The sequence below is a fragment of the Rhinoraja longicauda genome, chromosome 28, assembly GCF_053455715.1.
Source record: "Rhinoraja longicauda isolate Sanriku21f chromosome 28, sRhiLon1.1, whole genome shotgun sequence".
NCBI classification, from domain to species: Eukaryota; Metazoa; Chordata; class Chondrichthyes; order Rajiformes; family Arhynchobatidae; genus Rhinoraja; species Rhinoraja longicauda.
In genome coordinates, this window is record NC_135980.1 from 24,256,572 (window position 1) to 24,271,524 (window position 14,953).

The following is a 14,953-nucleotide window of genomic DNA, read 5'->3' on the forward strand; positions in this document are numbered from 1 at the left end:
AAGGCGCTATGCAAATGCAGGTCATCAATTCAATTTAATTTTCAATTAAAAAAACTATATTGGCATGATATCTCTTTGTTGAAATCAGGTTATCTCTGAGAGGAAGGAAGAAAAACATACTACTAACAGCTGGTGTTTGGATTGCGACCTGCAATTGCAACCTTGGCTGTATGTGCACAATAGGAATGTCCCACCTAGACGAACAAGGGCAGCTGTCCCATCATCACCTCCAACACTCTTTAAGCCACACATCATTCTCACTTGGAGATATGTTACTAAATCTTTTATTGCAGGATCTAAATGCTGGGACTCCCTGCACAGCAGCACTGTGGCCATAACCTCACTACATTGACTGCATAGTTCAAGAAAATTCACCACCATCTCCGAAAGATTAATTGGGAGATGGAGAGTGATTCCTTGCCAGTGATGTCCATGTCTGATAAATGATTTTTTTTTAAAGTCTGCACCCTGAAAATCAATTATTGTTTGGAGCTTTTTGGTGGTATCATTAACACTCTTGCCCTCAAAGGGCTAATGATCTTGTCAGTGTGTGAGTGTTTAAGTAGAATTTGTTAGCTTGAGATTTTGGGATTTTAGGATTTGGAAATATATCTCACCAACTCAACATGCAAATACAATAGATTATAGATTTAAAGTGAGCTTCCTCAAGTAGTTTGTAGAGTCCATCTGAAAAAAAACATTGCCACATTTCATTGGAACTATACCTAGAACATCAGAAATAGTACAGTATTAATCAACTGAATATCCCCTCAGCCTTATTTCATCATTCTCGACCCGAAACGTCACACATTCCTTCTCTCCTGAGATGCTGCCTGACCTGCTGAGTTACTCCAGCATTTTGTGAATAAATATCATCATTCAGTAAGATCATGGCTGATTTGACTTTGGTCCTGACGCCACTCTCATTTTCCATAACTCTTGAAGGCCCTATAGTCCAAAAATATATCTCAGCTTTAATATGTTTAATGACTGTGCATCTGAGAACAATATTCTGCACCCTTACATCTTTCCCTTCACTCTACTTATTGTACTTGAGTTAGGTATTATTGTATTTATGTATAGTATTGGATAGCATGCACAAAAGGACTTTTCACTCTACCTCAACACACATTGCAACAATAAACCTAAACCTAAACCTAAACTCCACAGCTCACTGGAGTAGAGAATTTCAAATAATCACCACCATTTGGGAGAAGAAATTCCACCGCATATCAGTCTTAAATGAAAAGGCCCTTATTTTAAGATTATGCCTCCTGGTTCTAACTTCCTCTGCCAGAGTAAATAACCTCTAAGCATCAACCCAACCTGCTGAATTGTTCTTCAGATGACAGCCCTTTAATCTCAGGAATCAATTCAGTGCAACTTCTCTGAACATTCTCCGAGCTGTAATATTCTTTCTTAAATAAAGTGACCAAAACTAAAAACAATATTTTCAGGCATGGTCTCTGAAAAGAATTTGAGGCGATTTGGTTGAATTTTATGTAAGATAATAACTGCAGATGCTGGTACAAATCGAAGGTATTTATTCACAAAATGCTGGAGTAACTCAGCAGGTCAGGCAGCATTTCAGGAGAGAAGGAATGGGCGACGTTCACTTGCTGTTGTGATGTACTATTATTTAATCTCTGACTCACAGCTTACAAGTTTCTCTTAAATATTTACATTATTAGATAGTCATAGAGGATCGAGGATGCCATCATTTCATTCTGGTTTTGTGGGTTCTGAGGCCAATGTGGAAACTACAAATTCTTCCACAAATGGTGCAGGAGGTGTTTAATGAGATGGGTGGGAAGTTTGCGAGGTTGGGTGCTCCCTCTGCTACTTATGGGTGGCTTCTGCAATGCATAGCCTTTAGGTACTCAAACTCATACCAAAATGCTCTTTCTCACTTCATAAGTTCATAAGGTATAGGAGCAGAAATAGGTCATTCCGCCTATCAAGTTTACTCTGCCATTCAATCATTGCTGATCTATCTCTCCCTGTCAACCTCATTCTCCTGTCTTCTCCCCATAACCACTGACACCCGTACTTATCAAGAATCTATCAATCTCTGCCTTAAAATATCTATTGACTTGTCCACCGCAGCGTTCTGTGGCAATGAATTCCACAGATTCACCACCCTCTGATTAAAGAAATTCCTCCTCATCTCCTTCCTAAAGTTTGAGCGACCTACTTACAAAGTAATTAACCATTTGATTGCTGAGCCTAATTGAAATGGCAAAATACTTCATATAATGTTAACTTCCAGTGTGCAGTTTTTAATAAACGTGTTCATCTGACATTAATGCCCCTGGCATGGCCAAAACATGTCGTCCAACATTAATTAAGCTCAAAGGGATGATGTGCCACCTTCTTGAACTATGCAGTAAGAAAATAACTGCAGATGCTGGTACAAATCAAAGGTATTTATTTCACAAAATGCTGGAGTAACTCAGCAGGTCAGGCAGCATCTCAGGAGAGAAGGAATGGGTGACATTTCGGGTCAAGACCCTTCTTCAGAACTATGCAGTTAGTTTAGGGAGGAGATAATCACCATATTGTTATGCAGGGAGTTTTTGGACCAAGGAGCAAAGTGGAATTTAACAATGTATTTCCACATCAAAATTATCTATGGTTTGTGGGGAGTCTCAGAAGCGACATGATTGCATGTGCCATATTCAGCTAGGTGAAGTTGTTAATGACACCTTTTAAATATGATCTTTAAAAAAATTATTCTTATTAAAATACCTACACTTAACCTATCCAGACTTTGTGTCTTTCTCAGAATTTGCTTTTCCATCTATTGTCAGCAACTTGGCTTCAATACACTAAGTCCTTTAATTCAAGTCATTAATGCAAATTGTAAATTGAGCCCTGTGGCACCCCACTAGCTACAGCTTGCCAACTTGAAAATTACCTATTTATCCCAACTCCCTGTTTCTGTTGTTTAGCCAATCCACAATTTGCACCAAAATATTACCTCCGATGTCATGAGTTTTTATAGTGTAGGAAAATAACTGCAGATTCTGGTACAAATCGAAGGTATCACAAAATACTGGAGTAACGCAGCAGGTCAGGCAGCATCTAGGAGAGAGGGAATGAGTTTTTATAGTGGCTTTTACATGGCATTATATCAGTTTTTTTAGTACATTAGAGTTACATCTTCAAAGAACTCAAATATATTTGTCAAACATGTTTGCACTTCATAAAACTGTATTGACTTTGGTGAATTTTATTATAATTTTATCAGTCTCTTGTACTATTTCCTTCATGATGGATTCCAGCATTTTCCTAATGACAGATTAGCCTATATTTTTCCGCTTTATGTCTCATATCTTTTTTGAACTTGCTTCCGACTTGCATCCAAAATAATCTTTGGCTAAGTGGTCAAACATCAGGATACATTGCCATTCAAAAGCAATCCATTATGATAGCTTGCTCCTGTAGTCTAGATGGAACTTATCCCTTGTACAATGGTATACTCTGTGTCTTTGGAAACAGGGGTCTGAGGCTTCTGTGGCTCTGTGGACCAAAATAATAAAGATGGTGAACATTTTCTCATTAGCCTCACAATAAGTATTAGCATCTTAAAAATAATGAAATCTTAGTCCACAGGGTCCCCGATAATCTATTTAGTCTCTAGTTTGAAAATGCATACCTTCAGATTCAGGGACTGTTTCTTCCCAGCTGTTATCAGGCAACTGGGCCATCCTCTCACCAGCTAGAGTGCAGTTCTGACCTCCCATTTACCTCCTTGGAGACCTTTGAACTATCTTTAATGAACTTTAGCTTGCACTTAATGTTATTCTCTTTATCTTATATCTGTACACTGTTGACGGCTTAATAGAAATCATGTATAGCACGCAGCGAAGAGCTTTCCACTGTACCTCAGTACATGTGACAATAAACTAAACTGACTAATGATTGAGAGAATTAGTTGCATGCCAAGAGTTGCAAATTGCCTTTAGATCATTTGTTTAGATGTAGCTATTTCATAATATTCATAACACAATTATAGTATAGGTGTACTTTGAAGTCTATAGATATAACTCAGCTATTTGGTTTAAATCATAAAACTACATACGTATTTTAGAACTCGTAGCTGCTTTCATTAGGAAGAAATACTCGCACAAGCCAAATGATGCAGTATTAACTTAAGGTAACAACAATGGAACCCTTTTGAACATATTCCTTCAATGGATATGGATGTTGGTGGCCTGTTCTGTCTATCTCGAATAGTTCCCTGGAAAAGTGGCTTGTTGGGCCATTCCAGAGGCAGCAAAGTGTTGATCATATTTGTTGGTTGGGAATCACACAAATCAGACCAACTAAGGGCAGCAGATTTTCCTCTAAAGGACATCAGTTAAAAGATAAGTTTTTTTGCAATAAACTGGTAATTTAATAGCTACCATTACTGACCTAATGCTGGAGAAACTCAGCAGGTCAGGCAGCATCTCAGGAGAGAAGGAATGGGTGACGTATCGGGTCGAGACCCTTCTTCAGACCATTACTGACCTTATCTTTTCATTCCAGGTGCATCTAGTTATTATTGATTTTGAATAGCAAGTTGCCATGATGGGAATCAAACTTAAGTTTCTGGATATGTGCTTATTGTGCACAAGTCCATTGGATTTAGCACTATGGCAGCATTATGTTAGCACATAGAGCAACCATGCTACCAAATTTGAGATTATATTGTTGCATAGCTTAACACTTAAATTGATTATAATTGTTTTTTAAAAACCTATTTGTTCTGACTTAACTAACATTTCCAGTGAATCTAATTCCACTGAAAATCCATGGTAACTTTTTTTTACTGGCAGGGTGCATCACCACAAAGCCAGGCAGGGTGCATCACCACAAAGCCAGTAAACTGTCAGGCTTGAATGAGTCATCACAAAATGCTGGAGTAACCCAGCAGGTCAGGCAGCATCTAGGAGAGAAGGAATGGGCGACGTTTCGGGTTGAGACCCTTCTTCAGATTGAGGACGTTTCGGGTCGAGACCCTTCTTCAGACTGATCAAAGGACCCATTCCTTCTCTCCTAGATGCTGCCTGACCTGCTGAGTTACTCCAGCATTTTGTGATACCTTCGAATTTTTACCTGCATCTGCAGTTATTTTCCTACACAGACTTGAATGAGTAATGTGAAGGAAACAAGTATGATACTGGAGGAATAACAAACCCAGCTGTAAAGGCATTTCAGTGAAGCTATATTTTAAATCTGTTCTCCTCTGTGTTGAATGGAGGGCATTTGCAACAGATGTATTCTTCTTCCCAGGCCAGTCACGACTCCACAGCAAGTACTCTCCGCTCCAAATTAGATATTTCTGGATTCACTTCCAATTCCAAAGTCTTGAACATAAATCTACCTTGGTACTTTGCTGTAGAATTGACAGATAAGCACATCTGAAAAGTGCGATCCAATGGATATGATGCTTTTGCAAGGCCACTGTTTAGGTGAATAAAAGAACAGGTCGAGCCATTTCAAAAAGCAGAGTAATTCGCCCCAATTTCTTGTCCAACTTTAAAATAGTTCACGTTTCCAGGGCATTTTAATTAGTCACCCTGCCCCCTCTCCCCCATGCATAAATTAGCTGTAATGGTCCATGACCAACCCAGTCAGTAATTTGAGGTTGCAATGCACTTTATGATGACCTGAAACTGCAGTCAGATGGCTGCACTTAATCTGTCATTCACAAAAATGCCAGATGATTTTTTTGCAGTGAATGTTCAAGAATGTAGACGAAACAGGGGTGGAGGCGGTGGTCAAGAGAAAGGAACTAAAGAAAATAAGACAATACCTCTCTTGGTGCTTTCAAGAGAGAGCTGGATAGAGCTCTTAAGGATAGCGGAGTGAGGGGGTATGGGGAGAAGGCAGGAACGGGGTACTGATTGAGAGTGATCAGCCATGATCGCATTGAATGGCGGTGCTGGCTCGAAGGGCTGAATGGCCTACTCCTGCACCTATTGTCTATTGTCTATCTAGACAAGCAGACAGATGGCAACTACTCAAGTATTTAAGTACCCAGACCTGAAAACGGTGGATATTAAGGCAAGTCAGACCAACAAGTACTTTTAAATTTAAATATTTATTGTAAATATAAATTTGTAAGTTCACTTTAGTACATATTTCAAACAATTTTTAAAAGATCAGTGTCATAATTACATATCTTGTCGTAAGAGAAATATAATGACATGTTATAATTAATTATCTTCCTTCAAATTGCACGATGCCCATTAAACAATTACAAGATTCTCTGCATTAGTCTCTAGTCTGAAACTAAATGTAACAGTTTTAACTTGTCCATATTTGCTGTAATTCTCCTCTACAGTTCAGTAGTTCGGGGGAATGTTTTCCGCTTAGTAGTAAAAAAACGGGCCCCCAAAATCCTTTGTGCAGCCTCGCCTGGTTTTAAAAATGTGTTCTCCATGATGTGAAACTTCCAAGTGCAAGACACAGCCGTACAATAAACCATCACGTCATAGTCCTTCCTGGTACACCAACACGTTCCTCCGCTCTGCGTTTCAGTCCAGTGATTTTTTTAAAGAAAATTATACATATTTTAAATGTCCTGCTTCGAAACCTCTCTTCCGTCTCCATATTTACTTTCTCCTCTCCAACTCCTCGTTTGCTCCTCTCTCGGCTCCGGGAGCGGTTGCAATCCACTTGCCGCTTCCAAAACAGCCAAGCTCCGCCTTCTACGCCGATTTCTTGCATTTCTAAATAGTGCCGCTGCAAACCAGATTTTTCCTCATCCATCCGCATCTTTCATTTTAAACAAAAACGGCACATATTTCTGAAAGATTGCATTTTTGCATCTTCTCTTTAAAAAAAATCTCCACCCGGATCTTTCAGCGTTCTTGCAGAGAAACAATAGGAACCCACTGGTTCTTGTTTCTGCTTTCCTGGCAGTAGCTTCCGACTTCCTCTAGCGCCTCGCATTTCCAAACGTCGGTATGAGAATTCTGTAAATAAAATTGAGAGAAACGCGTCAGCATACCACAGCGTCAATTCCAGTCAGCTTCCACCTCGTCACGTAATCTAAGTTTCACGTCTGTTGCAACAGTTTTAACCTTATAAATGCCGCAATCGAGCGAATAAACGCTGCACCACTGAGAGCCAATCTCATTCTGTATTACGTTTTTGCAAAAATTGTTTAGAGGAGTGGTGATATTTAAATAAAACGTATTTATCTATATGCATCAAGTCTTGGTGGGATTAAAGAACCTACCGTGACAAGCATGCAATGCACATCCAAGGGCTCGGCGCTCTCTTCCCCAGCCTCCAGAATTTCCTCCAAACGCTTGACACCCCGCAGCCGCACGATGTTGATGTCGTTTTCGCAGCAAAATGCCTGGATCAAGGTGAAATGTATCTGCAGGGCGATGTCGCTCTCATCCTCCTCGTCAGCCGCCAGGAGACACAGAACTACACTGTCAGGGTCACTGCACGGGACAAGAAAAAGAGAGATGCTTAGAATGATGAAGACAACAATAAAGCTTACTGTTCAATCGATCTGGGAAAGGGCGCTGCAACAAGTTGTACAAGTTGCAGGGATTATAAAAATCAACTACTCAATACTTACACATTCATTAGTTTCGCCGACTCATAGACACCAACGGTCAAACAACCCTGGCGTTGCGCTGCTGCCACCAACAACTCTTCTAAAGCTTGGTCAATTGTCTGCATCCTGGAGAGAAGAAAACGTTTTTCTTTTAAAAACATTTCAGATTTTCAAGGCAAGGTCTTTTCCACATCGTGGAATAAAAACCTCTCAAACAGAACAAGTGCATGTTTTAAAATTGAAATCAAAAATGAAATGTGCTTACTTTTTGCCGGTATTGTCAGTTCCAATAGTATCTTCCAGAGTCATATTGCAGTAATTAAGTCCAAGGTTAAAACGAGCTCGCGAGTGCAACAATAAAATATGTTGCAAACTTCGCAGTTGAGTGTAACAATCCCAGGCGCCGCAGGACGATCTTTATCAAGACTGTATAAATTCCACTCGGATTCTTTCTGTAGCTCCAGAGCTGGGGCTGGCAGCTTTTAAATACTCAGTGCGAACCACCCACCGCTTCATTTCCATATCACTCTCGCAATTGGCAGTCAACAACACGTGGGCACTCCAGCAGATGTCGTGTTTTTTTCCTTGGGGGGAAATTCCTTGTTTCTCGCCCTAGAGTTTTGTTTTCTGGTGTCTGCAGATTTCTCCGTGACTAAGATTCATGTGCTGTGGGGATTATTAAATTGCAGACTTGCCTTTATTGGATTGAAATGAATCCAAATCTATACGAAGAAAACCGCATAATGCAATGCGACATTAGACTCCCTTGATTTCTCGAAAATAAGATGTGCACGCGTCTTCAATGCCTTATTTATTCCCCAGTTTAAAATGCCATAAAATATTTATGCAAAACTTAATAATGAATCACAATGAAACTTAACAACACTAAACATCCAGGATGTTGTTAAAAGATGATTGACGCGAAATCGTGCAGAAATATTCTAAATTAATTGTTTATTTCCTGCATAAAAGTAGGGATACTCATCTTTATGCATCAAGTACATGTAGTCTGAACATTCTGTGAGATTTCAATTTGCACTTATTGATCAAACTTAATCTGTAACAGGCTCTACTGGTAATTTAGAGTGTGGATTGTAGGTGAAACTAAATATTAAATTTACGCAAAGGGTTTCCACGTTTGAGCTGACTGCACTAGGAAATCTAAGGCACTTTGGTGTTCTGGAGTACAAAGCATTACTAAATGTACTTTACTTGTTATTAATAGTACATTCTGTGCAGGATTAAATAAATTGAACTGGAAAGAACTAGTCTCCCCCTCTGTCGTTTCCGATGGAGAGTATTTACTGTGCCTAACGAGACATTGGTATCAATAAACAAAATCACATGCAGACGACACAACGTACTTTGTAAAAGCAAACGATAGCAAAATGAATAATATAACTACAAAGGGTTATGCAAAAGATCGTAAACATGTTTTGCATGGTGATAGTTCACATTTTACGCTGTCACTTTTTCCTGTGATCTTTCGGACTGTTTACCTTTAACATCAAGACCAGGTGTTGGTAGCATAGCATGTTACATCGCGCAAACCCGTGAACAACCAACCCTCCCCCTCCTTCAAATGTCCCTACACGTAAACAAAATGTCCTAGATTTCTTCGTTGTATTTGTGGCTGCAACAGATCGATCCTTTTCCAAAGATCAATTATGTTTGCAAGTAACTTTAAATCACGTGGTGTGTAAAACGAAAAAAAAAAAACACACAAAGTGCTGGATACATTGCATTTACAACAATAAACACTCGAACAGCGCCGCTTGGCAGCCCCATCATAGTACTGCCTGCTAACTCTGTTACTGGGTTACTGTTTCCATCTAGTGTTGAACTGAAGGAGCACACACTATTGATAGGACTCCTAATTTCCAGAATTAACGTATCTGTCTACATTTCTGCATGATTGGATTTTGGCAATTGCAAAGAGAGTATGATATATCATTTGAGGATGTACTGGTTGTCATTGAGCAATTTATGCAATTCTTTGATTTTTATGTGTCAATGCATTTAGTTTCCTAATCAGACCTCCCAACATTTGATTTTACAAATTCATAATTTTGAAGTCCAAATTCAGAATTTTACATCAAAATTCATAATATGGCGCATAATGCAACTTTTCAGCAAAAAAAGGTATGCACGCCAAATGCCCTCCCACTACCCTCCCCCCACCCCCCACCCCTTTCCCACCTCTACTCCCCACTACTCCCTCTCTACCCTCACTCCCCCCACCCCTCCCCCCTACTCCCCTCCCCCTTCCCCCCACCTCCACTCCCCATTCCCCCACTCCCCCTCCCCTCCTCCCCCACCCCTCCTCCCCCACCCTCCCACCCCCACTCCCACCTCCCTCCCCCCAACCCCCCCATCCCCCATTCACCCACCCCATCCCAACCCCTCTCAACATCACGCTACACAGCGAGGCCAGGCCACCGGCGAGGCCAGGACAGCGACAAGACCAGGTCAGTGGCGAGGCCAGGTCAGTGACGAGAGGCGATGGACAGGGCCTGCGGCGAGGCATGCGTTTTGCAGAAAAATGGGAGGCGAAATCGGAACGGCGGAAATGAAATATGAAAGCGGAAACTTTCTGCCAAATTCGGAAGGGTTGAGAGGTCTGCCTTATGGTTGTCTATTGACCACGTCTATTGATCAAGAGTGTTTGTCATATACACCAGATAAGAATAGGGACATTGAAATTCATACTTACTGCAGCCTTACATCAGATACCACAATAAAAATAATCATATAAGAAATTATAATTTATTCTAAGTAAACATGACTTTTGCAAAAGTCAAAGTATGTGGAGCAACCGTAATTCAATGCTGAGGTAGGCTTATGGTTTGGATTATAGTCATAGAGCACGGAAACAGGCCCTTCAGACCAACCTGTCCATGCTGACCAAGATGCTCCATCTAAGCTAGTCCCACCTGCCTGCATTTGGCCCATATCCCTCTAAACCTTTACTGTCAATGTACCTGTCCAGGGTTGTGCAGGATGGTTCAAGAACATTATGGTTGCTGTTCCTGAACCTAGAGGTAAAGGTTCTCAGGCTTCTGTACCTTCTTCCTGATGGTAGCAGCGAGAAGAGAGCATGGCCAGGATTGCATGTTTTTTTAAATCATATTAGCTGCTTTCTTGGGCAGCACTTCCTGTAGATCCTTTTGATGGCGGGGAAATCAGTGCCCATGATGAATTGGTGTTGTCCATCACTCTCTGCAACCTTCTTCATTCTTGAACCTTTTAATTTCCAAAACAGGCTATGATGTCTGTATGCTTTCCTCTGTGCACCTGTAGATGTTCAGGAGAGTTTTTGGCAACATGCCAAATTTCCTCAAACTTTTGAGGCAGTAGAAACATTGGTGAGCTTTCTTTGTGATTGCATCAATGTGCTGGGCAGAGGCTTTATCCTCAAAGATGTACTTGCTCAGGAACCTGAAGCTATTGACTCTTTCCACCACTGTCCCATCTGCGAAGGAAGGTGTATGGTATCTTAGCCCCTTACAGAAATCAACAATTAGCTCCTTGGTCTTGCTAATGTTAAGAGCAAGATTGTTGTTCTGGCACCACTCACTAGATTATCGATCTTTATTCTGATTCATCGTTTCTGGCTATTCATCCAATGATGGTAATTTTTTTAATGGTATTCAGGCTGTCTGGCTCCATAGTAATGGGTGTAGAGTAGAGCAGGGGACTGAGCACAAAGGTCTGGGGTGTACTTGTGCTTATGCTCAGCGAAAAGGAGGTGTTATTGCCACTCGTTACTGAACAATGGCTGTGTATTCATTCAGGACCATGTCTAGAACATCGTACAATCTATCGTCCAGTCACTCCCAAAGTTATTCCTGTGCCTCACCTAACCAGCTCTGTACAGCTCTGTAGAAGGGTCTCGACCCGAAACATCACCCATTCCTTCTCTCTCGAGATGCTGCCTGAGCCGCTGAGTTACTCCAGCATTTTGTGTCTGCCTTCGATTTTAACCAGCATCTGCAGTTTTTTTTCCTACAGCACTGTACAGTCCTCTGTCGTAATTGTATTCTTTAATTACTGCCTATATGCAGTAAGAAGGCCACAAGGATTGGTATTGTTGGTCCTGTTATTCACAAATCTATATCATTGACTTGGATGAGAGGATCAGATGTGATAAATCCAAATTTGCTGATGATGCAAAGATGTGTGCAGTAGTGTAAGTTTTGAGAGAGATGCATGGAGCTTTCAGAGGGTAGTGAATTGCTGGTATTCCTTACCCTGGATAGTGGTACATTAATAAAAATAGTTTATGGGCATGTCTGGAAAGCATAATGGTTTCATGCACATCGATATCTTACTTACTTTGCACTGAGTACACCAAGGCCTCTTCCTCTTCCAGGTCAGCTTCAATCCCTGCATGATGCCCAGTGTTTGTACCACTGATTTAAGAAGTTCTCACCACCTGTAGCTGGAGAGGACTTGTCACAATGTTGCTCCTTTGCTGATCTGCCTTGTCAAATCAATAGTGCTGGCTTGAGTCTAAAATTATTGATAACAAGGATAAGTCCAAGTCAGCATGGATTTATGAAAGGGAAATCATGCTTGACTAATCTTCTGGAATTTTTTGAGGATGTGACAAGTAAAATGGATGAAGAGGAGCCAGTGGATGTAGTGTGTCTAGACTTTCAGAAAGCCTTTGATAAGGTCCCACACAGGAGATTGGTGAGCAAAATTAGAGCACATGGTATTGGGGGTAGAGTGTTGACATGGATAGAGAATTGGTTGGCAGACAGGAAGCAAAGAGTATGAATCAATGGGTCCTTTTCAGAATGGCAGGCAGTGGCAAGTGGAGTGCCGCAAGGCTCGGTGTTGGGGCCGCAACTATTTACCATATATATTAATGATTTGGATGAAGGAATTAGAAATAACACTAGCAAGTTTGCAGATGACACAAAGCTGGGTGGCAGTACAAACTGTGAAGAGGATGTTAGGAGGTTGCAGGGTGACCTGGACAGGTTGAGTGAGTGGGCAGATGCATGGCAGATGCAGTATAATGTAGATAAATGTGAGGTTATCCACTTTGGCGGCAAAAACAAGGAGGCAGATTATTATCTCAATGGGGTCAGGTTAGGCGAGGGGGAAGTGCAGCGAGACCTGGGTGTCCTTGTACACCAGTCACTGAAAATTGACGTGCAGGTACAGCAGGCAGTGAAGAAAGCTAATGGCATGTTGGCTTTCATAACGAGAGGATTTCAATATTGGAGTAAAGAGGTTCTTCTGCAGTTGTATAGGGCCCTAGTAAGACCACTTCTGGAGTATTGTGTACAGTTTTGGTCTCCTAGTTTAAGGAAGGACATCCTTGTAATTGAGGCAGTGCAGTGAAGATTCACGAGATTGATCCCTGGGATGGCGGAACTGTCATATGAGGAAAGATTGAACAGACTAGGCTTGTATTCACTGGAGTTTAGAAGGATGAGAGGGGATCTTATAGAGACATATAAAATTAGTAAAGGACTGGACAAGCTAGATGCAGGAAAAATGTTCCCAATGTTGGGGGAGTCTAAAACCAGGGGCCACAGTCTTAGAATAAAAGGGAGGCCATTTAAAATTGAGGTGAGAAGGAACTTTTTCACCCAGAGAGTTGTGAAATATCTCTGCCACAGAGGGCAGTGGAGGCCAAATCACTGGATGAATTTAAGAGAGAGTTAGATAGAGTTCTGGGGGCGAGTGGAATCAAGGGATATGGGGAGACATTGGGCACAGATCACGGATTGAGGATGATCAGCCATGATCACAATGAATGGCGGTACTAGCTCGAAGGGCCGAATTGCCTCCTCCTGCACCTATTTTTTATGTTTCTATGAACAGATAACAAAACATACTGTCTGCTTTACAGTCAAGTCATGAGTTAATCAGCAATTGTGATATTTGCATCTATTTTCAGAGACTTTAGTCCCAATGTTCCTCCAGATAGCTGTTGCTAGGAGATTCTGGGCTTTTATATTCCTAGTTGGTGAATAAAGGAGGTGATCGTACATCAGATGATCATTTCCTAGATAGTGCAAGGTTGTACTCTATATTTGGCAAACTGAAGAGAAAAAAAACAATGAGCAAAACCTCTTTTGCGCTAAGCTATTTTTTTTTTTTTTTTTTTAATACAGTTTTGATAATTTCTTGTTCACCAGGAGGTCACTGTTAATTACCAGGAATCCTGGCTGATTATACGAAATCTTACCATACAGAGACCATTTATAACATCCTTTTCAATTATTTACTCCAAATCAAGTAACATACCAGAAAACTAAACAGGGATTTTTGATCAATGTGGTTAATACTCCCAAAGCTCATAAAGTAATAAGAATCTTCCAATCCATAATTTAGTTACTTCCTGAATGTTCATGTCATAGGAGTAGAATTAGGCCATTCAGTCCATTTAGTCTACTCCACCATTCAATCATGGCTGATCTATCTCTCCTGCTTTCTCCCCATAACCCCTGACAAGCTCACTAATCAAGAATCTGTCAATTTCCGCCTTAAATATACCAATGACTTGGCCTCTACAGCCATCTGTGGCAATGAATTTCACAGATTCAAATGACTTGGCCTCTACAGCCATCTGTGGCAATGAATTTCACGGATTCAGCACCCTCTGACTAAAGAAATTCCTCCTCATCTCATTTCGAAAGGTATGTGCTTTAATTCTGATCTTGTTGCCTTCTAAAGTCCAAGTTCAAAATCCATCCAATGTATGCAGAACTATTAGACATCAGCTCTAAATTTGCATATTAATATCCTGCCACACTGTCACTGAATAATTTATAGTAAACAATTTGCATTTATAAGATGTCTGTCAAGGTACTTAACAATAGCATTATCAAATAGAAATGAACAAAATTTGATGCCAAGCCCCAGTAAGACACTTTAAGATAAATGATCAAAGGGAAGACCAATGTTTGTTGGAAATTTGAACCCAAAACGGTAAATGTTGGACATACACATTAGCTCGGGCATTATTTGTGGAGAGAGAATCAAGTTAACATTTCATGAAAAGTTTAACATTTGGTGAAAGAGGGAGATAGCAATAACTATTCTAACTTTTTTAAATTGTAAGTTCTCCTTTAGGTCCTTTCTTAGTATCTTTCATTTAAGATTGAATAAAATAAAATTTTACAGAGACAGGCAGCAACACAAAAAATATGGTGACATACCAGTGCAGTACACATTGATGCTATCTTGCTAGAAGTACAGTCTTTTGCAACAGGCATAAATTGGCATCATATCTGTCATCATGGGGATTTGAAAAAAATAATGCTGTATTCTATTGATTTCTCAATTAATGACCTCAGGGTGTCCCAAAATACTTTACATCATGAATAACATCAGATGTTGTCGGCAGCATATTTTCAGAAATAC

The 14,953-nt window shown here is 40.5% G+C and overlaps 1 protein-coding gene across 1 annotated transcript; it reads right to left on the reverse strand.

Annotated features, from left to right (window-relative positions):
- Positions 1-6,097: 6,097 nt before the first annotated feature.
- On the reverse strand, positions 6,098-8,012 carry LOC144607419 (growth arrest and DNA damage-inducible protein GADD45 beta-like). The gene is made up of 4 exons (XM_078424277.1): positions 7,833-8,012; positions 7,589-7,693; positions 7,235-7,448; positions 6,098-6,968 (listed from the first exon to the last, which is right to left on the reverse strand). Exons 1-4 carry the CDS (start codon positions 7,874-7,876, stop codon positions 6,855-6,857), a joined length of 477 nt encoding a protein of 158 aa, XP_078280403.1. The 5' UTR covers positions 7,877-8,012; the 3' UTR covers positions 6,098-6,854.
- Positions 8,013-14,953: the final 6,941 nt, after the last annotated feature.

Bases quoted from the DNA above. Each gene is read 5' to 3' on its own strand.
- LOC144607419 (XM_078424277.1), bottom strand. From the start codon at position 7,876: ATGACTCTGGAAGATACTATTGGAACTGACAATACCGGCAAAAA. The intron at 7,694-7,832 runs GTAAGCACATTT...TCTTCTCTCCAG, and splicing joins ACTGACAATACCGGCAAAAA to GATGCAGACAATTGACCAAG. The intron at 6,969-7,234 runs GTAGGTTCTTTA...TTTTATTTACAG, and splicing joins TGCATTGCATGCTTGTCACG to AATTCTCATACCGACGTTTG.